The sequence below is a fragment of the Polistes canadensis genome, unplaced genomic scaffold (assembly GCF_001313835.1).
Source record: "Polistes canadensis isolate GaletaPanama2010 unplaced genomic scaffold, ASM131383v1 scaffold_28, whole genome shotgun sequence".
Classification (NCBI taxonomy): domain Eukaryota; kingdom Metazoa; phylum Arthropoda; class Insecta; order Hymenoptera; family Vespidae; genus Polistes; species Polistes canadensis.
Window position 1 is genome coordinate 338,306 of NW_014569575.1, and position 21,923 is coordinate 360,228.

General features: G+C 29.0%; 1 protein-coding gene across 1 annotated transcript in view; it reads right to left on the reverse strand.

Moving 5' to 3' along the window:
• Positions 1 to 21,923, reverse strand: part of LOC106783950 (fibrillin-1-like) — a 64,714-nt gene that overhangs the window by 30,727 nt on the left and 12,064 nt on the right. Inside the window, exons 2-7 of the mRNA XM_014742974.1 lie at positions 6,233 to 6,554; positions 5,537 to 5,688; positions 4,452 to 4,586; positions 2,537 to 2,659; positions 476 to 733; positions 95 to 340 (exon numbers count right to left, since the gene is read on the reverse strand). Of these exons, the coding sequence (XP_014598460.1) occupies positions 95 to 340; positions 476 to 733; positions 2,537 to 2,659; positions 4,452 to 4,586; positions 5,537 to 5,688; positions 6,233 to 6,554 (1,236 nt within the window). The remainder of the gene's footprint in view (positions 1 to 94; positions 341 to 475; positions 734 to 2,536; positions 2,660 to 4,451; positions 4,587 to 5,536; positions 5,689 to 6,232; positions 6,555 to 21,923) is intronic.

Consider the following 21,923-nt stretch of genomic DNA (forward strand, 5'->3'; position numbering starts at 1 on the left):
ATATACTTTGAGAATATTTTCGTGAAATAATTTAAAATAATTATATGTGTGTGTTTATATATATGTATATATATATATCATACGATTAACTTACCAACGCAATTTCCATTATCATCTTTCCTATAACCATCCTCGCATTTACCTATTTCCGGTAATTCGGTTAAACTCTCGTTATAATCATCGTCGTCATCCTCGTCGTCATTTTCGGTGTCATAATCCTGGTCTTGCAATACCTTAGTCATTTTTTTCGGTTTATTGATGCATTTGTAAGAACCAATCGTGTTCTCGCAATTGGTGTCTTCCGGGCAAACCTTGGAAACGTTTTCGCACTCGTTTACGTCTGAAATATTAAAATACGATTTTTATACGTGAACACAAATTATGTATATTATAAGAATGATAATTTGTTTGTTTTTTTTTTTTTTAATTAATATTAATATTCAGTCAAACATTATAACAAAGGATAAATACGTACCTTGACAAGTCTTCAAATCGTTGGTCAAATAAAAACCATCCGGGCAAAGGCAAAATACACTTCCTGGTGTGTTCAAACAAACGTGAGAACAATCACCGTTGTTATTCGCACACTCGTCGATGTCCTCGCAAGTATGGTTGTCCGATGCCAATTTAAATCCAGGAATATCCGTGCAATTGCACTCGTAGCTACCTTCGAGATTGCGACAGGTACCTTGACAAGGGCCGCGTCCGTTGTTCAGTAGACACTCGTTAACATCTGTTTTACGAGATTTGTTTAAAGAAAAAAAAAAACAAAAAAAGAAAGTAAAGTAAGGAAAGTAACGATTTAAAAATATTTCTGATTTATATTTTAAATTTAAAAAAAAAACAAATAATCATGTGTGTGTGTGTTATAAATATATATTACAGTTTAATGTCAATGAGATGATTTATCAATTTCTTTTAATAAAAATAAAATTGCATCAAACTTGCATCCCACATGTATGTTTTTATATATATATTTATATTTAAAAATATTTTTTCTTTTTTTTATGATATCAGAATTGCAACGTATATATATTATAAACTTTCGTTAATAATTCATAAAACTATTTTCGATCAATATTTTACAATACAAATGGTCAGGATCGTGGCAAAAGTTACGTGCACGTATAATATTTTATTATAACTACCGACCATTTTTTATATTACTGATATTATTTTTTTATTTAATAAATACTCCACATTCGTTTATAAAATATCGATCAAATGTATAACGTTTTAACTTCTTTGAAAGAAAATAACGATTAACCTTTTTTTTTTTTTTCTTTCTTTTCATTTCCATTATTCATTCGTTATACTTTTTCGTAGTCTACTTTTTTTTTAATACCTGCCTTTTGGTAAAAATTGAAAAAAAAAAAAACAAAAAAAGAAAAGAAGAAAAAAGGATAAATTTCAAAAACAATACAATCAAAAAATAGAAAAAATAGAAAAAGTATAGAAAGGAAAAATATAAAAAAAAAATTCCCAAACGAAGTGACTGAATTCGCATATTCGCATTCACACGTACGTACGCGTGTACTCGTATTACACGTATACACGTATACGCGTGCATCAAAATGAAATCAATCCATCGGCAGCTGGAAACGAGCGTCCCACAGCACGCAAGCTCTTTATTCGCCAACAGCGAGAAGGTTAACCTCGTTGAAAGCTCGTTCATTCAATGGACGAGTAATGTAGTTGAAAACGACACGATCAACGGTTGTCGACTACGTTAAACGAAAATCCCGGTGCATTTCGTTCGAAACCTTAACCCGCGTACTACGTTGTTCGTTCGATGCAACGAGAACAAAAATTCAGATAATAAAATAAGGTATAATCACTTGTTATAAATTGTATTCATACGAAAGTGTTTCATTTTTCTTTTATTTGGTTTCCAATCTTTTTTCTTTTTTTTTTTTCTCTTACTTTGACACCTCGTTGTGTCAACCAATCATTGAAGATTGTGAAATATTTTTAATATACGGTCATAAATTTTTTTCCTCAAAAAATTCAGCACGAATTTATAATGTTATACGTTAAATTTTGTATACGTTTCAAAAATAAATACATTATTGGATCTTTATATCAGTAACGTTTATTGATCGGTATCTTAAAAATATACTTTTCGTTGATTTCATTCGACTGAAAAGTTATTCTATTTTTATTTTATTACTCGTCTACATTGAATGTTTCATTTATATAATTTTTTTTATTATTTTTAATATTATTTTCCTATCATATTGTCATCTTTACTTTTGATTTTATATATCAAAAACATCTAATTCAAATTGACCGACATTTAGTATGGTGTCCAGTTAATTTATTACTGTTAAGTAAGATAATAAAATTTAGAGAAGAAAATTTTAAGTATGAACGTTAACAAATACACAATAAAAAGATATTATAAGAATTACATGCACGATGTTTATACTTTAATAATCACAAAAGTTGCTTGCACGTGCAAATCATCGCGATTGATCACGAAAAAATGATAGATAATTTATTATTCTGTTTTGTTTCGTTTAAAATGAAAACTTACCTTGACAAGTATGTCCATCAGATGCCAGCTGAAATCCAGAATGACATTCACAGTGGTAAGAGCCAGGATCGTTCAGACATAAATCTGAACACTTGATCAAACCTTCTGAACATTCGTCTACGTCTAAGCAAAACCAAATGAAATTGAATTAAAAGACAAAAAACAAAAAAAAAAAAAACAAAAAATAAAATAAAATTGTTCGGTGTATAACCCAACGTTCGGGATAATTTATTATTTATTTGTAGGTTAATTAATACGGAATCAATTAATGAATGATTACAAAGTGCAAATAAATACGCGTGTACGTAGATATTCACGTTAGGTATCCATCGAAACAAATTATTCCTATGTACATTGGATTCATTGAAATTCTATGAAAAACAAGTTGACGATGATTAATGCGCGACTGGCACGTGCCGATTCAATAAATGTTCCTATAATTACTAACGAATTCGTCTGTGTAAACTGATAATATTCCGATTAACGTTACACGAACGAATCGATTACTATTCTCGGCTTTAACGATCCAATAAAATCATCAAAAGCAAAAAGATTATTTTGAAAAATATTTTATTCGACAAACACACAAAAAAAAGTATATATATATATTCGCAAAAAGATTAGATTTTTCCACAACATTTTCCGGCAAATTTGTACAAAAGTACGATTTTCTCTTTTTTTTCATTTTTTTTTTTTTTTTAATCGAATTTTTGTGCGCGTTTTTACTTCTTTCTGTTTTTTTGTTTTTTATTTAAAATAAATCCCTCGACTCTCTGTGTAAAGTTTAAATATATATATATATATCGCAAATCGCGTGGAGATTAAATTTGGTAGGGGATAAAACAAATTTCAAAAACACGAAGGCTCGAGCGTGTTTTGTTGGTTCGCAAAAAAAAAATTAATTTCTCGCTTTTCTTTTATTTTGTTCTATCTTTTTTTTTTTCTTTTTTTACTTGTTCTCGCGCAATAAAATTCAACAAAAGAGAACGTTAAAAATAATGTTAGACGAACGGAATGCGTTAAACGTTGAAATTTATTTGCAAAACCACCGTAAACGTTTGCTAAAGACCGTTCACGAGTTTTGAGTATAAGAAATAAAGAAAATAAAGCATAAATGTTTCTTGGACATTCAGAGAATGTCGGAGTTTTAAGGGACAGGGATCTTTGCCTGCCCCTTTGCCCTAAGATCACTCGTTTCTCTAACTTTAGAATCTCCCCTTCTGCTACAAGAAAACGTGGGTGAAGAAAATTACGAGCTACGAGCCTGTCAGCTAACATAGCCCAGGATATTAGAAAAGAAAATCAGGTCTATATCTTTAAACCCTAACGTATCTGATACCAACCCACGTGTTGTTTTATTTTTCTATCCTACCCCTCATGTTTTTTCTACCAAAATCAAAAGTAAGACAGTTCGTTGTCATACAATTTATAAATAAAATTTCGTAAATTCGTCTAACCCAGATTATTATTGAAATTTATAAAAAAAATACAATCATTTAATTTTATATATTTTTTTAAAATACAATTAAAATATTTTGATATTAAATTTGATCTACGAATTTTCTTCGATTAATCGATTTAACGAAAAAAGAAAAGAAAAAAGAAAAAATTCCAATTCATTAGCGAAAGAAATTTGTTCAATTATTTAAATCAATTAAAATCAAAGAAATTTTTCCATAGCAAAAAATATAAAAATAAGATATTCGTTAGTAAATTTAAACAAATTGATCCGTGCAACATTTTTCTTTTTTTTCTTTTCGATTAATTAATTTAAAGTAACCATTCGAAATTTATTAACAAAATTCGGTAATACCAATCGGAAGTGTGCGATTAAATTGTAATCGATTGATTGATGGCATTCCTTTGAATTAATTGAAAACTGGTAAAAAAGAAAAAGAAAAAAATTGAATATTACCTATGCAGGAGGTGGTACCATTGATTCGAAAACCATCGAAACAGGAACACTTTGGACCAATCGGTGTATCTTCGCATACGTGTTCGCAACCAGCCCTCTCCTGATTGCAACGTAGCACGTTATCGATTATCGTTTCTAAAACGAAACGATATCTGTGATGTAACAAAAAGTTTAGCCAACACGCATCGGATTCGAATTCGGCACATACGCGTTTTATATCAAACCTATACATACATATAATCAAAACTCAACTCTAACGTAATAAAACGTTACCTAATCTGTCTTTAGTATCGAATTCAAAAAAATCTCTTTCAAATGTTTTACTATTTTTTTTTTTTTTATTTCCATACATTCCTTTATCAGAATTTGGTTTAAAACAAATTTAAATATGCAGTACGATATATAATGTGGATAAAACTTGAATGATATTGTATATACAAAAATAATATTTTTATGAATTACGTTATACGATATCTAATCTATCTTTAGTATCGATTTCAAAAAATCTGTGTTTCATATTTTACTATTTTATTTTTGTCCATATTTTGACATAGTACGATATGATATGGATTAAATTTAAATGATAATAAAATAATATTTATGAATAATAAATAACGTTAGAAATTCTATGCGTTTACCAATTATCGAATCAATAAATTTGTCGATAACGTTGACATGTAATATTACCGAGAAAAAAAAAAAAGGGAAAAAAAAATCAAGGGACTTTGGGAATCGTGTAGAAGCTATCCAAAAAAGAAAAAAAAAAAGGTACTGTTCGTTAAAATCTGTCAAACACAATACACCGTGGCGGTAGAGCGTTACCGTTGGTATGGTTGCGATGAAATAAAATAAAATAAAATAAAATAAAATAAAATAAAATAAAAAATACAAATTTTTATAAAAGACGAAAAAAGAAAAAAAAAAAAACTGAAAAGTAATTAAAAACTATATATACTATATTATTTGATCGGTTCAACGAAAGAAACATCTATTATTTTTTCTAACTATACAAATTAATTATGCTCATCTATATATAACAAGGTATATAATCATTTATCTTTTATATATTCTAATACATCACTCACCTTCTTTTTTCACGCATTTCGGAACACGACCGAGCCAAGTTGATTCGCTACAAAAAAGTCTATCAGCCATCGAATCCTCGAAAACGAATTCCTTCATGCATTCATAAACTGCTACGAAGTATCGATTGAAAGGTGGTAAAGCATTCGTTCTCCTGAAATACAAAAATATACGAATGATTTTTACCAGCAGAAAAGAAAGAAAGAAAAGAAAAGAAAAGAAAAGAAAAGAAAAGAAAATTGAGGATAAAATGTTTCTAAGAAAAAGAAAAGAAATAAGAATTAATCGATGAATTCATTTGTGGGTGGTAACGAACTAATATATATATATACACAAGTTAACCCTATATATTATTTGATGTTATAAAAAAAAAGGAAGAAAAAATTGTCAAATGGAATACAAACGAGTAATACTGTACCGTTCATTAACTAACTTTGAAGTGCGTGTAAAGTCAAACGAAACTAAAAGAAAAGAAAAAAAGAAAAAAAAAAAAAGCAAAAAAGTCGCAGAAAAAAAAAAAATTATTCTCTCTGTTATATCAGTATCTATCTTGCACGCAAAGGACAAGTAGTGTAATCTTTTATCTAAAGAAATATGAAATAAAAGGGTTGACCGAATGAGAGAAAAGAATGAGTGAAGTAAAAGAAAATAAGAAAAGGAAGGAAGAAGAAAAAAAAAAGGTTAAGTTTTTAACCGACCTAGCATATCTCGGAGGCTGAGCATTAACGACCGAGGGTGCTTTGATAAGAACCTTTCTACGAGCCTTCATGAGACAACTTAGATCCAATCTCGACATCAAAGTTTCGTTCAAGCCACCGACATCCGACACCGACGGGTTTACTCCCAATAGAGATTTCTCTGGCACTTGTTTCCTCTTATCCTTCGTTTTCCTACGCCTCTTCAACTCGCCTAACCTCTTACGAGCCTGAACTCGTTGCTTCCTCGTAGGATCACTTCTCAAATTTCTACTTGGCTCATCACCCATGTATAGATCGTTTCGAAAATGTTGCCACTTGTTTCCTGAAACATACAAACACATATGCGTACACGTTAACGCGTAACCAATTAATCCTTTAATTGAAGAGCTTGTCTAATGATTGCAATCATCAGGAAACAGAATGATTTTTGTTGTTGTTAATATGTTTAAATTATTTTCATTAGAGGAATTTTTTACAATTTATTCTAATATTTGGTGAGTTTAATAATTCTTATTGCATAAATGTGCTATATTTTTTGTTATACATTTATCGTAAAATATATGATTTTTTTGAAGATGGGTCATATTTGATTCGTTGTGGTAGAAATAGATATATACATGAAGCTCTCGTTTTATAATATAATAAAATAATCACTAAAAGGTCACATTTTTATTTTGTAGAATATTTTTTCTTTTTAAATATCAAACTATTCTCGTGACAATGCCAATACGTTTTATATCCATTCAAATAAAAATATTATTTTCTTAAAATATAGAAAGATTTTATTAATACATTTTTGAGTAATATTTCTTTTTAAATTTCTAAATGAATAATTTCTGACATTCGCGTAGGCCAGTTGAAATTTGGAATTTTCTTTTTTAACAATTATCATACAACGCGAATACTTTGCATATAGATTCCAAAATATAATAACATACGAAAAAAAAGAAATAATAAATCTTTTAATACTCTACGATTATTGTATCTAGGGGAAGAAAAAAAAAGGAAAAGGAAAACTAGAGTCTCGAATCGACATCAATTAAATTATTCTAGCGAGGAAGATATCGTGCAGCTTGAAAAGCAGTTCCTTCCATCTAACTAAGAACTCCGACTGGCCGAGCAAACGAGATTTTATCACGATTAAACGAGTACGCTATTACGGGTAAGCGAAATAACGTTTAGTATCTCTATCCTTCTGCCATTATAATTAGAAAGAAAAATCATTTAAATTAACCATGTAAAAGAGAACCTTAAATCTACAAACCTACGATCTATAACTCAAACTTCAATTCCATTTCCATTTCATTATTCAAAAAGAATCATTTTAAACTTGTTTCAACTTCTTTTTTTCCTATTTTTTTTTTTTTTTGGATCATAACATCTGAACAAATATATCCACATACATGCGTACATGCATGTATATATAAAAATCCAATACCTTCCATATAAAATACGAATTTGAAATGAAACGTCAATTACATCGAACTTATGTAATTATATTTTATTTTCAATATCAAACAACGAACATTTAAAAAGAAAAACATGCTTGTACGTATAATACCCCATCAAACTTTCTAAATTAAAATAATTATAAGGAAAAAAAGTAGAAGAATGATGGATTATTACAAAGCTAAGTATACGCATATCTAAAATTGCATATTATTGCATAAATATTGCACCCGTATAAGGAATCAAGATCGAAACACGCGATAGAAGTCTTAAAGGGTCAAAGTTGCCACGAGCTGAGCATACTCGTTTACGTTAACTTCTATACTATATATATATGTATACATAAACGTTACGTGTATGTATAGGTGTAATTCGCACACTAAACTTCGCTCCTTAAGATCAAGGTGAGAAGATGATTCACTGCTCGTGTCCTATCTCAAGCACAGTCGACCATGCACTGTTTCCTCTTTGCCAACACGCCGACAAGAACAACAGGGTTGAACACAATAACGTTTTCCTTACTGATAACTCAATACATTCATCTTGTTTAAATAGGATTCAATCAACTAAACGTTTACCTATATTTCAAGATAAATCTTATTTGAATCATTCATTTTTTAATATATATTTTATAGCATCATTTATTTAAATAATAATAATATATTAAACTTGTTGAACTTTTTGTCATCGATTATGTGCTATTTAAAATATTAAATTTATTCTTAATAATAGAAATATAAATATATATACAACGTGATTTATTTAAAAATAATAAAATTAAATGAATTTGAAACATTCGGTCATCTATTATACTATTTAAAAGATTCAATTTATTCTTAATAATAAATACATATTTATTTTCATATTTTAATAAATCATTTATAAATTTTTCCATTCTCATGTGTGTGTTATCAAAGAAATGTAGAAAATAATAATAATAACCAAAGTATTATCTTAACGTGCATATGAAAGAAAACGGGAAAAGAAAAGAAAAGAAAAAAGAAGAAGAAGAAGAAAAAAGGATAAAACTCTTAATTATATTATTTTCGAAGCAAAACAGCAAACTTTTCGTACGAAAAAAGCTCGGTCTTTTAATTATTAACTTTAGTATAATCCGTGTGGGACTGTAAAAAGCAAGAGCAACAACTTCGTACTAGCTACGAAATACGTTACGAATGAAAATGGACTAATTGTAAGTTATACGAAAGCTAGAAAAAGAGTGTTTTGGTCTTTCTCGTAAAAGAAAGTTGTAGAGAGAAATATAAAACATACATGATGTACCAAAATATATACATGCATACGAGTTTGCTGTAACTGTTCGCATAGTAGTCTCTCTACTACCATATACCTCTTTCCCCTTTTTCCAACCTCATCTCTTTCCACCCTACCCCACCACCCCCCGCCCTTATCTCTTTCACTCTTTCACTCTTTCCCTCTATTTCCCTCGAGTGACTACAACACGCTTTTTGCTCGGATTAGCTGAGGAGGACTCTCTTCTTTCGCTACACGCCTCACTTCTTAGCTAATCGTTGGAAAGAGGGATTGATAAGCGTAACGCAAGAATTACCATAAGGATTAACATCAATTTTACTGTATAAGACGTGTGTTTCCTCTCTCTCTCTCTCTCTCTCTCTCTCTCTCTCTCTCTCTCTCTCTCTTTCTTTCTTTCTATCTCTCTGTAAGATTTTTATTTAAAACTTAGAAACGTGCGTACCATACTTTTTTTTATTTTATTTATTTTTTTTTCTTTTAAATCATCCCAATAGATTACTATTACTCGTTATTTTGCATGTGTTGTGTTCATTGATTGAATTTTTGTTTACATCATTAAGATGCACTGATATATCGTTGACAATTCAATTGTTTATTATATTTTAAGAAATATGTTTTAATGGGATTTGAATTAAGCATGTTTTTTTTACATTCTCACAAATTTGATTAACCGTACTCGTTTACTCTATCATAATATAATATTATTCTTTTAATTATCATACTTTCTCGTTATATTTTTTACTTTTATTCTATTTTTGAAAAAAAGAAACCAAATTTATTTCGCTGATTAATTATTTCTATTATAAAACATTCATTTTTTAATTATAATAAATATACAATAATTACATTATTAATTATCATCCATGTTCACATCGTCATTTAATCCTACTCTGTTCTACAAGAAAAAAATTATTTTGCTAATAAATAATCAGTGTAAAACACTCATCACACAAATTTTCAAATAATTAAGAAATCTCTTAATGGATTGATAATAATCATCACATACTACACTACCAACATATACCAAGATATATAAATATTAATTACATTATTAATTATTATCCATGTTCACATCGTCATTTCATCCTACTCTGTTCTACAAGAAAAAAATTATTTTGCTAACAAATAATCAGTGTAAAACACCCATCACACAAATTTTCAAATAATTAAGAAATCTCTTAATGGATTGATATTAATCATCATGCTACTACGCTCTCAACGTACTAAGATATTAATCGTGCATATACACACACTTATATATATATATACAATATATATAGGTATGTATTATAGATATTAACATCTAGCAAAGAGGTAACTTAATCCTTACGGGAATTTGCTGCTTTACGCTTATCAATATCCCACTTTCATAACGTCCTACTCCTCTATAGAAGATTTCAGTAAAAGGGCTGAAGATGATACTCGAAGGGAAAAGGAATATAGAAATACACATACTCTTCCTTCTACTACTACTCACAATCCTTGAGGAAAAATCCCATTAGGATCATTCCTCAAGGATGCAGTTATAATCTGTCCCCTTGGACCGTTCGTTCAACATAACGTGTTTCCTATCTGTCTCTTTCTCTCTTACACATATCCAACTATATATCCCCCTTATTTTACTCTCTATCATTCCTTTTCTCTTTATCTTTATACTTCTTTTTCTTTTTCTACGTGAAGTTGGGTTCAGAGGGCCAACGTACCTGGTTACACGCATCCTCGGTTACGTATACACGGTGCCTTGTTAGAATTGCCTTTTGCGAACGCTTCCTTTCTTTCTCTCTCTCTCTCTCTCTCTCTCTCTCATTCTCATTTTTTTTTCTTCTTTCTTTTTCTTTCTCAACCTCTATTCTATTTCTTTCTCTTAACGGAAGTAGCACACAGAAACGTTCCACCGAAGAAATTGCATGCTTTCGAGCGGAACACTGGCGTTACCCAGAAGCAGATCGCTTTTCTTTATAGTTCACCCTCTTCACGGGATCATGCTCTCCCTCCCACCCTCAACCCTCACTCTCTTCTCACCCTCCTACTCGATTTTCTATCCCACGATCAAGATCGATTTTCTTACGCCTTTTTCTCTTTACTTTTGATTTTGATTTTGATTTTGATTTCTCCGTCTCGGATTTATTCGCGAAAGATATAAATCTATATTGAAATCATTTTTCCGATATTTATGCGATCGTTCTTTTGTTAAAAGGAAATATCAAAATATGTTTTTTTTTTCTTTTACATCATATACTTTAAAACAATTTGCGTTTGAAAACGAATTATTTCATTTTTATTTTATCGGTTTATTTTTTTTTCTTATAATAATTTACGAATAAATTCAATTGTCAAATTGATTCGAGGTAAAACGTAAAAATAAATACTCTTCTTTCTAACCTGCCCTACCACCCCCCCCCAACCCCCTTGTAACTTTTCGTCATCGTTTCTCAAGGAAAATATAAATATATAAAAATACTTTTCCTTCGAGAGAGATTTATATGCAAGAATAGAAAATCCCATTGGGTTTTAGTATATATATATACACATATGATATAAATGTATGTATAGGTGTTCCATATATACGCATTATGAGCGTGTACAGTATATTTGGTTTATCTCGATCGCTACGAATTCGAGGTATGTCAGCTCGACGAAATTCGTGCCACCAAAAGCACGTCGAAATGGGGGAGGAGAATGAGGAGATGGAAGAGCAGGAGGAGGAGGAGGAAGAGGAGGAGGAGGAGGAGGAAGAGAACTCACGTCAGTCGAAAGCAGAGAACGTTCCTGAAGTGGCAGTTTAGCGATCGTCCTTGAGCTATTACCTTTTGGACTTCTCGACTTCCGTAAGATTCTTCCTTCTTTATCGATCCTTCAAATATCTCTGTTAGCCCCTTTTTTAACAAACCTTTTCCATACACACATATATATATATTACATATATAAGTACTTTATTAAGAATTTCAATCGCAACGACAATACAAAAATTATTATGTATATATTATATTTTCGATAATTTGTAATTATATTTTATTTATATGTTTTGTTATATTTTTATTTGATATATATATAGTATATTTAAACTATATTGATTAAATCGTATTTGTATATATAAATTATATATAATAGAAAATATTATATTTGTGTTGGGGTTATAAACGAAATGATGTTAATTAAATTATATATTATAATTTTTATTATATATACTAATATTATAATAAAATATATTTAATATTTAGTATCTAAATACAACCAACAACAAAAATAGGATCACGCGTATGGAAAGGATTAAATATTATTGTATTATTATTATCAATAGATACCTTAAATATGTGTTAAGCGTTTTAAGATTACTTATCTAAAATCTAAACTCGTGACTAGACAAAATGTTCATCGATTTAAACGCATACAAGATTTCGCAAAAAAGAGACGACGTGAGATCTATTTAACTCGTCGTAAGGAGATATCTTGAAAGTTCAAGATTGTGTTCAACGTGCTATTACATTGTTTATTTCATGTACAAGTTCAATCTCGTATGTTGAAAGTAAGACAGAGAAAGATATAGACCGGTTCGATTAACTTTCTCGAAGTGGTGTTCCCGGTTAAGATACACGTGTGAATTTCCTATGAAAATCTTCGTCGTCGTCGTCGTCGTCGTTTTATCGAAATATCTCGACTTCATCCTGATAATTTAAACCGCCTCTGAATCAACCCTTTGTACTCTAACCATACTCATGACTACATGACAACAACGAAGCAATATGTTAGTATATAAGTAGACCTATACAATATATCTACTTGTCTATTTATACTTTACACGAGTTCGTAATTTATTAGAGACACCTGGGGTTATTCTATTTTTATAAATATTTTATCTACAAACTTTGTTAATACAAATATATATATATTTAAAACATTATAATCTATATTATTATTCACACGAATATATAAGAAAGTAAATTTTGTGTATAATTATTTTCAAAAAAAAAAAACAAAAAAAAGAAAATGTGTAGGTATGTATTTACGTTTACGCAAAAATAATATTATATTTATTAAATTATAATAATATAAATTTTACAGAATTATATATATATTTCTATTAAAAATATTTCGATATATTTTGGTATGTTGAAAAATTGTTATTTTTTAATGTTATAAAAAATTAAAAAAATCTAATAGATTTATAAAACAAATATAAATAGATACGTCTATCTATCATCTATTTTACAAATTATCTTCCATAATCAATATCCAGTAAGTCAAAAACTTGAAATTCTTCTTCGACTGTAGATGACATCGAATCGTAATTAAATTAACGATATGATTCCTTCAAATCTCTCTCTGACTTTGATAATTCAACGAGATCTTGATAGAACTTCTCCAGATGTAATACTATCTATCGAAATTTGTTAGATATTGAATCGTCTAATAATTCCACGAGACAGAGAATGACATTAAAAACTTTATTATACGAAATTCAGTGACGTTAAAATCGTCATCATTATTATCGATTATACGAAATGTATTCTAATTCTACAAATATTTTATATATTCACGAAAACAATGTAATCTATCAAAAATGTATTTCAATTAATATCGAAATTCAAAATATACGTTGAAAAATAAATAATCAATTTCTAATAAATCGTTCGAACGTTTTCAAAATTACGCGAATTATCGATAGAAACTAATATTCTTCTTTGAATAATAAATGTTAACTAATGAAAAAATATAAAAAAAATATATAAATTTATATAGTAAATTTGATTTATTATTATATTTAATAAATAATATCTACGCGCGAATAAAAATATATCGAAGGAAATATCTTATAGGAACTATCGTCACAAAAATAAGAATAAAAAGAAGAAGAAGAATAAACCAAAAGTATAAATATTTAAAAAAAAAAAAGTTATCGAGTTTTCGTACTCCTCTTGGTGAGTAGTAAATACGAGCAATCGTACTTTAGTCTCTGGAAGAGGTATTAACGCGTTCTTATTTACGATTTCTGATAAACAGAGTCGTGTATTTTACGAGAGAGAGAGAGAGAGAGAGAAAGATAGAAAATACTGGAGTCGTGAACCGATTCAAATCGGTCCAAGTGGCAGAAAACATTATGACGATCGTTAAGCATCGGTATCTAAAGTGGCAGAAGAATCTTCGCGTTTCTATTTCCAAGACATTATCTTTCTAGATGTCTTCTATATAAATACAGAGAAAGAAAGAAAGAGAAAGAAAGAGAAAGAACTTGCTTTTTATGAATACGGGGTAGGTCATTTACAATAAATCAAGATCCCTTAATATCTCCATTACGATTCCATAAGAAAAAAAAAAAAAGAAATAGGTAGATAATGATTGCCACGAAATCTTATTCTCAAAAAATATGACCTTGAAAAAAGAGGAAAAAGATTATATTTGACCGAGGTTGGAGTATAACGGTTTTTTTTATTTTTCTCTTTTTTTTTTTGTTTTTTTTTCATAAAACCATAAATAAGATTTGAATGCTACACTTCTTCTTCGTAAACTCATAAAGGTTGTGGTACTTAAAATGGGTACTATCTGAATAGCTGTCGGTGATGGGAAGGTGAAAAAAAAAAAAATAAATAAATAAATGCACGTCGGGTTGAAATTTAGATTCGGGTCTCAAGGGTGTCATAATTTTATGTTAAATAGCTTTTCTTTTTTTTTCCAAGTGGACAAAAGTAAAGGGGACGTATAAAGATCAACTCTGGTGTTTTTTTTTATTCTTACTTCGATAATAATTCAAAAGTTTTCAAAATTAATTACGATGGAACAATATTTAACTATAGAGTTTTATTCAATTTCCTAAAAATAAAACATATATTATATATTAAAAATTATAAGTATATAGGATACTATGAAATGAAATGATCTCTGAAATTAACATTAATTATGTTTCGTTTAATAAGATATTATGTTAACAATCTAATAAAATTTGTGAGATGGTATTTTGAATACCTCACTCGGTATATACAAATGTTATGCAGTTATATAAAAATGAAAATATCAAATAAATGCATACATACATACATACATATATAATATATACATATATATATATATACGTATACGAAAAGATACATTTATATATCCCATGTATTCGGTGAATATATCCTTTTCATTTTCCTTTTCCTCCTCTTCTTCATTTCCTTCCTACTTCTTGCCCCTTCCTACCCCTTTCACTACTTATTCCTTCTTGCCGATAAAGGTCTCCCCCCCGCAAACAATTTCAAACCTGAATCGCGTCTAACCACGAAATATTCCAAACTAACGATAAACAACAAAGAAAGATAAATAGAAATGGAAGGAAATAAAATGAGATTCGTACAGTTTCGATTATCCAAACGAAAGTAATACACGAATGAGAGACATGAATATTACTAAAACAAACAAACAAAATAAAACACTTTTTCTTGATGAAACTATTCGAAGATAGAATAATAGGAAACACGTTTTAACTATTAATTTTGGTGTCTCTCTTTGTTTTTTTTTAAGCTTTCTTTCAGAGTGTTTCAGTGTAATAACAAAATTGTCGTGTTTCCTCCTCCTCCTCCTCATCCCGTTGATCTCAAAACTCGCTCGTAAATTATTTCTCCTAGGGAGTTTCGAGATATCGAAAAATCATGATAGCGTTAGCACGATATCTTGACTCGTGTCCTCCACGTTTCACCCTAAACGATTCCATTTTCCGTCAAGCCGAAAGCGATCAATTATTTCACGACGTGGGCCGAGATCGTGTCGATTCTCGTTTTCCGCTCGATCTGTTTTTCCTCCCCATCCCCCAACCCCACCCAACTCCTCCTCATCCTCCTCCTCTTTCTTCTCTTCCAACTATTCTTCCTTTTCCTCCATTTCACCCCTTAACACCTCCGCTTCTCTTCTTCGATTATTCTTCTTTGTACAAAAAAAAAAACGGTGAATATGAAGGATTTTTTTTTTTTTTTTTTTAAATATAATAATAATAATTTCTTTTTCTCATTTTATTCAACGATCAACAGACATTTTCTATTAATGGACGAATTTCTTTTATTTTCTTTACCCGCGCGAGAAAACGTTTATCGAAATTTTGACGAACCATTTAAAAAAAATAATTAAATGTTATAGAGAGAGAGAGAGAGAGAGAGAGAGAGAATAAACGGAAGAAATTGTGAAAGAAGTATGAATAAAAATATCTTATACGAATAAAAGATATATGTAAAAGAAGTTGAATAATATGAATTGTTCGAATATATAAATTTGTGAGATTTTCTAAAAATAATATTTCATATTAAAATCTACGACATACGATATCAAAAATTCTGACACAAAGTAAAGAAAGAAAATGTAATGAATAATGAACGAATAAAATTAGTGTCAAGTATTTCAAAAACTAACGAAAAGAAATAAAAATAAAAATCAAATATAATATATTTCCACATTGAATTTATAAGAAAATATTTTTATAAGACTAATTTGTAAGAGGAAAAAATAGGAAAAGAAAAAGAAAAGAAAAAAAAAAAAAAGAAAGCAAAATAAGGAAGTCAATACGGATGTAATATCTCGTAAGAAAACTAATCGTAGAAATAGATGAAAGAAAACAAAAAGAAAGAAATAAAGATCAAATTTATCGTTGGGATAAAATAATAAGAGAAAATAAGAGAAAATATAATAACAATAATAATAATAATATTTTTATATAAGAAGAACTAAGGAAGGAAAAAGGGGTTTGTAAAGAAAAAACAAAAAGAAAAAACAAAGAAATAAAATAGAAAAAGAAATGAGAGAAAAATAAAGAGAGAAAGAGTATAAATGAATGAAGTAAGGAAGTCAGGCTGTTTACGATCTTTGGAAGATCGTAAGAAAGAAATTACATGTCGCGTTAGCTGGGTTCCTTCTAAGTAGCTAGCTCGCTAGTTCCTCGTAACATCGGAGTATTTTTCTGTAATTCGTGAAAAGAAGTTGGCAAGTGTGTTAGTCGTAGAAAACGAAGAACGAAAATAGAGAAGAAATGAGAAATGAGAAATGAGAAGTACATAGCTCGAAAAATTTCGAGTCGAGAATCATCTCTTTTTTTCCTTTCTTATTTTCACATTTAAGTAAGTATACCAACGTCATTCGAAAGCTCGCTGTGGAATTACGTAAAAGATGAAAATAGCTAGCTAGCTACCTACCTTCTCGATAAAGTAAAGATGTTGGTAAAGATGAAGGAGTTAAGAAGAAAAAAAACTTAATGGAATAATTTCTTTTTCTTTTTTTTTTTTTTTTTTTAACGCAAATAAATTAAAAAATATTATATATTTGAAAATATTGTCGATAAATTGTATTAGAAATTTTTCACTATTCGTAATATTTGGCTTTTCTTTATTCTAATGTTTAATATCTGAAAAGTGAATTTTTCTCTGTTTTTTTATTTTTTTAATTTAAATATAAAATATTATATATGTTCGTAATTTTTAATAATACTATTATACAGTCTTGTGTGTTTTATTTGAATACACAAATGAAATAATGAGAAAAAATAATAATATTATTTTTTATCAATTATAAACTATTATAAATTAGTTTTTTTTTTTTTTATATTTTACCGTGTGAAATCTTTTTACAAAATAAACGAATTCGCGTCGAACGTTTATTTGTTTCTTTTTTCTTTTTTTTTCTTCTATTTTTTAATAAAATTTCCAGGTCAAGTTGCGCGATTAAACTTAACGAATGAAAGAAAGTCAAGCAGAATTTTGATATTCCGTGATAAAATGGAATAATGGGAGTTGAATAGAAGAAATCTCGGCCGAATAAAATAGAAAAATGACGGATTCGTTTGTTGAAAAGTTAAGGGAAAAGAGGGAGGACTAAGAAATATCAATTTTCACGAATGAGAAGAGGAAGAAAGGACCAACGACGCGATTATGGAATTTCTTATTCGAAATCCACCTCGTCATCATACTCGTCCCTTGTCCTTGTCCTCGTCCTCGTCCTCATCACTCTCCTCTTTTCATTTTTCACATTTTTCTTTTCTTTTTTTCTCAACCCTCTTTCCGGCAAAACGCAAGAAAAAGAAAAAGAAGCTTATTCCAACCGGACGAAACGGGAAATCGCGCGCGAAGGGTGGAATTTAAAAGGAAAAAAGACGAGGACGAGAGTTGGAAAATGAAAAAAAAAAAAAGAAAAAAAAAATTAAGAAGGAAAAAATGACGCGGCATTTCGTTCGTCCGACCTTTGTCTCTCTCTCTCTCTCTCTCTCTCTCTCACACTTTCTTTTTCTTCCTTCTACAAAGAAAAACAGGAATAAAAAATAATAAAAAAGTTGAAAAGCTGATACTTAATATTATTTATCAACGATCCTTTTAATCTGACGATAAAGTTTAAATTTATAAATGTATATTCGAGTATAGTCGAGGATAAGAAAAATATAATAATAAACGTTATGAGCGAATATGTTTTGTAATAATATGTTTTATATATATATATATATGTGTGTGTGTACATATGCGTATGAAATCGAAAGAAATGATGACAGGAAAAGACAGAAAATTCTCATAAAATCATATAAAAGTAATATTCACGTATATACCCAGACGCATATTACATTTTCTACGTAAGAAAATATTGAAAGATAGTTTCTTAGAGTACTACGAATGAGAAACTAAAATAATACAACGGAACGTTGAACTTTACTCGTCCAATTTTTGTCCTCCCTTTTTTTCTTTTTTCTCGAGACGCGTTCATTGAAAAATAATAATAATAATGCAAAATAAAAAACAAGAACCATAAAATAGAAATGTACAACACTCGTCCACTTTTATCTCAACGATTACGATTTAAATCTGTAAATAATTTAAAAAACGCGTATTCACACACACACACACACAAGTATAGTCCAATTCTTTTTTCCTTTTTTCGAAACACGTTCGGTAAGAAAGAAAAAAAAAATATCTAAAATAAAAAAGACCAATTAAACGCAAAATCATTTGAAACGCGTTAATTCTTTTTCAACGTATCTCGAATATATTCTATCTCATGAAACAAAAACAAAAAACAACCCCATATTCAGGAGTTTATCGTCTGGAGGATAAAAAGAACGTTAACGATACGGATATTGAAATATATTCGTTACTCTTTCTTTTTTAGATACATTTATGAAAATAAAAATAAATGTTGACAGTAAAGTACGTAAAAAAGTCGTAAAATCATATAAAAGTAATATACACACACATACATGCGTATACAGCCTATACACAATGCATATTACATTGCCTAGATGGTGAGAAAATATTGAAGGGTATTTTCCAATATGTTTCGAAGAATACAGGGATAAAGAAAAATTGTACCTAGGAAAGAGATTATCGTATCTATATCGATCTACAGGATCTACCTTTTATCAGAGTGATAGTAGCAGTATTTGCTTGTTTCGTGCCTGTAGGAGCTTTAAAAAAGATTTACTACCTTCCCTTATTCTCTCTCTCTCTCTTTCTCACTTACACACATATACACACACACTTACTTTATTTCCTGTTTCCTTATCATCCATTTTTCTTTTCTCCAAGATCCTCGAATAAGACTCATCCTGTTTCTCAATCCTTTCCTTTCTTTTTTTTTTTCTTTTTTTTCTTTTTTTTTAATCCTGTACCTACCTCTCTACTCTCGAAACTTTTTCTTCTTCTTACTCTTCTTTCTTCTCCTCGTTCTTGATTATTGACAAAATCTGCATATTTTAACATTCATTTTCAAATCGTGGCTCGTTTTTATTTAGTCTATCTTGTTGTTTGATCAAGAGAAAATATCTCTTTCCTATTTATTTTCTACCAATAAACGGAAACGAGAGATATTGAAAAAAAAAAAATAAAAAAAGGAGAAAAAAGAACGAGTTGAGTTAGTAAAAGAAATAATTAGTTCTATCTCCGTATGTAAAATATTCTTTGTGAATTCAAATTTTTATTGATATTTTATTAAAAATATTTTTAAAACATATATATATTTCTTTCGTGTATCTTGTATAATATTTATTTGATCGAGTATCCAAATAATATCAAATTCAATTTAATCAAAAAAATAATGACAAATGTATCCTTAAAAAGAATAATAAATAAAAAAAAGAATAACTTACGATTAAAAAATTCGTCTAACGATAAGTTAAAAATTACAAGGAAGATTTAACAAGAACAACCATATCATGTTATTATTTTCGTTTGTCTGACTCAGCAACCTGTAACATTTCTTTCACCTAATTATGACAAGAACGATAACAAGTGTTCGAGAACGTTCGGACAACGTGAATTACTAAAGCTAAAAAGTACTTCCTATATCAGGATGGACAATACTTTAACGACTTTATATGAAATTCGCAATGTAACGTTGGAAAAATGTTGTCGTAATCTTTTGTGACTAAAACTCAATGAAAATCTTTTTCTGATGGTTCTCTTACAACGCGTTCGATCACGATTAATATGTTACAAGATTGGTAGGACGTTAAATATCAATCATCCTGAACGAAAATGAGAGAAGGCACCATCATACTCTACGCCTCTTTTCAACGATTTTACTCTCCTTTTTCTTCTTCTTCTTCTTCTCACAAATAGATTGAATCACAGTTAAGAAATCACAAGACCAGATACCGATTTCAATTTTTCATAGTATATATCTCTATATATACTTGACATTAAATACCAATTTAGATACTCTATAATTTAGATAAACATATACGTAGGTATACTCGCATATTAGATATTTCGAATAATGTTTGCAAAATATATATATTAAATCGTTCCAGAAGTGATTTAGTTTATCATTGGTAAATATTTAACGATTTGTTTCTTTTTTTCAATATTCAAAATCCATAAACTAGAATACAACACGTATACCTTAAATTAGACACACGTATCGTATTTTAAACAAAATATTCGTTTGCAAATGCAACGATATAAATTATTCACAAAAAAAAAAACACTTATTGTAATATATTTAGGTAGTGTTTAATATTAGAAAATAATTCTTTTAAAAATATATAATTAATATTTTTTACAAATACAGAATGATATAAAATGTTTCAAAAATATATACATATATACCTATACTTAGGTGTTCATCTTATGGAGAAATGATTAACGTGCCTTTGCTATTGGTAATATAAGACTGATAATTACTTTCCATCCTATAATACACCTGTCCTTACAACTCTCTCCTACTTACACGATTACTTTTCTTATACATATATATTTTTTTCTTTCTTTCTTTCTTTTTTTTAACATCACGATAACGGGGATATCAATTAACCGTCTATGTAATAACCAACAATTACTATACAATCTTGAAGTATCTAATTAAAACTAACTTATACGTATCCTTCTTCTAACGTAATTACAATTTCTACTATATATATACATACGTACGAAGAATATTATACACGTATAACTAATTAAATGATAATATTAAAAATGTCCAATTTTCTAAACTGGTAGAATGATATTTCAATTTAAACGAGAGTTTCTCTCTCTATCTCTCTTTCTCTCTCTCTCTTTCTCTCTTGAAAGTTTAACGAGATACGAATGATCGATTCCAGACACGCGTTACCGTATTAAGAAAGAAATTAGTGCCTTCCATTCCGCTTATTACGACAGCGTTCTGGCGCCATTTTGACGAGTAATGCGTTTCAACTTGTCTCGCAGTGAACGGATTTCTTTGTCGGCCAATTATAACGAACGATTCTAGCAGTAAAATGATTATAGAAATTATTTGACCGATACCCCGTTCGTTCGTTCGTTTATTTTTTAACATGTTATCGAAAATTATCGAATAACGCGAAGATCTCGTTTCATTTTTTACTACGTTCGTAAATGGTAATTAACCATTTGATTGCTATGAACGCATATACGTGTTTATCGTTATGAATGTTAAATAATATTAATGTTGGTTTGTGCTTATTGATTATTTGTTTTGTATCTTGTCATATGAAAATTATATTATATATATATATATATATATATATATATATATA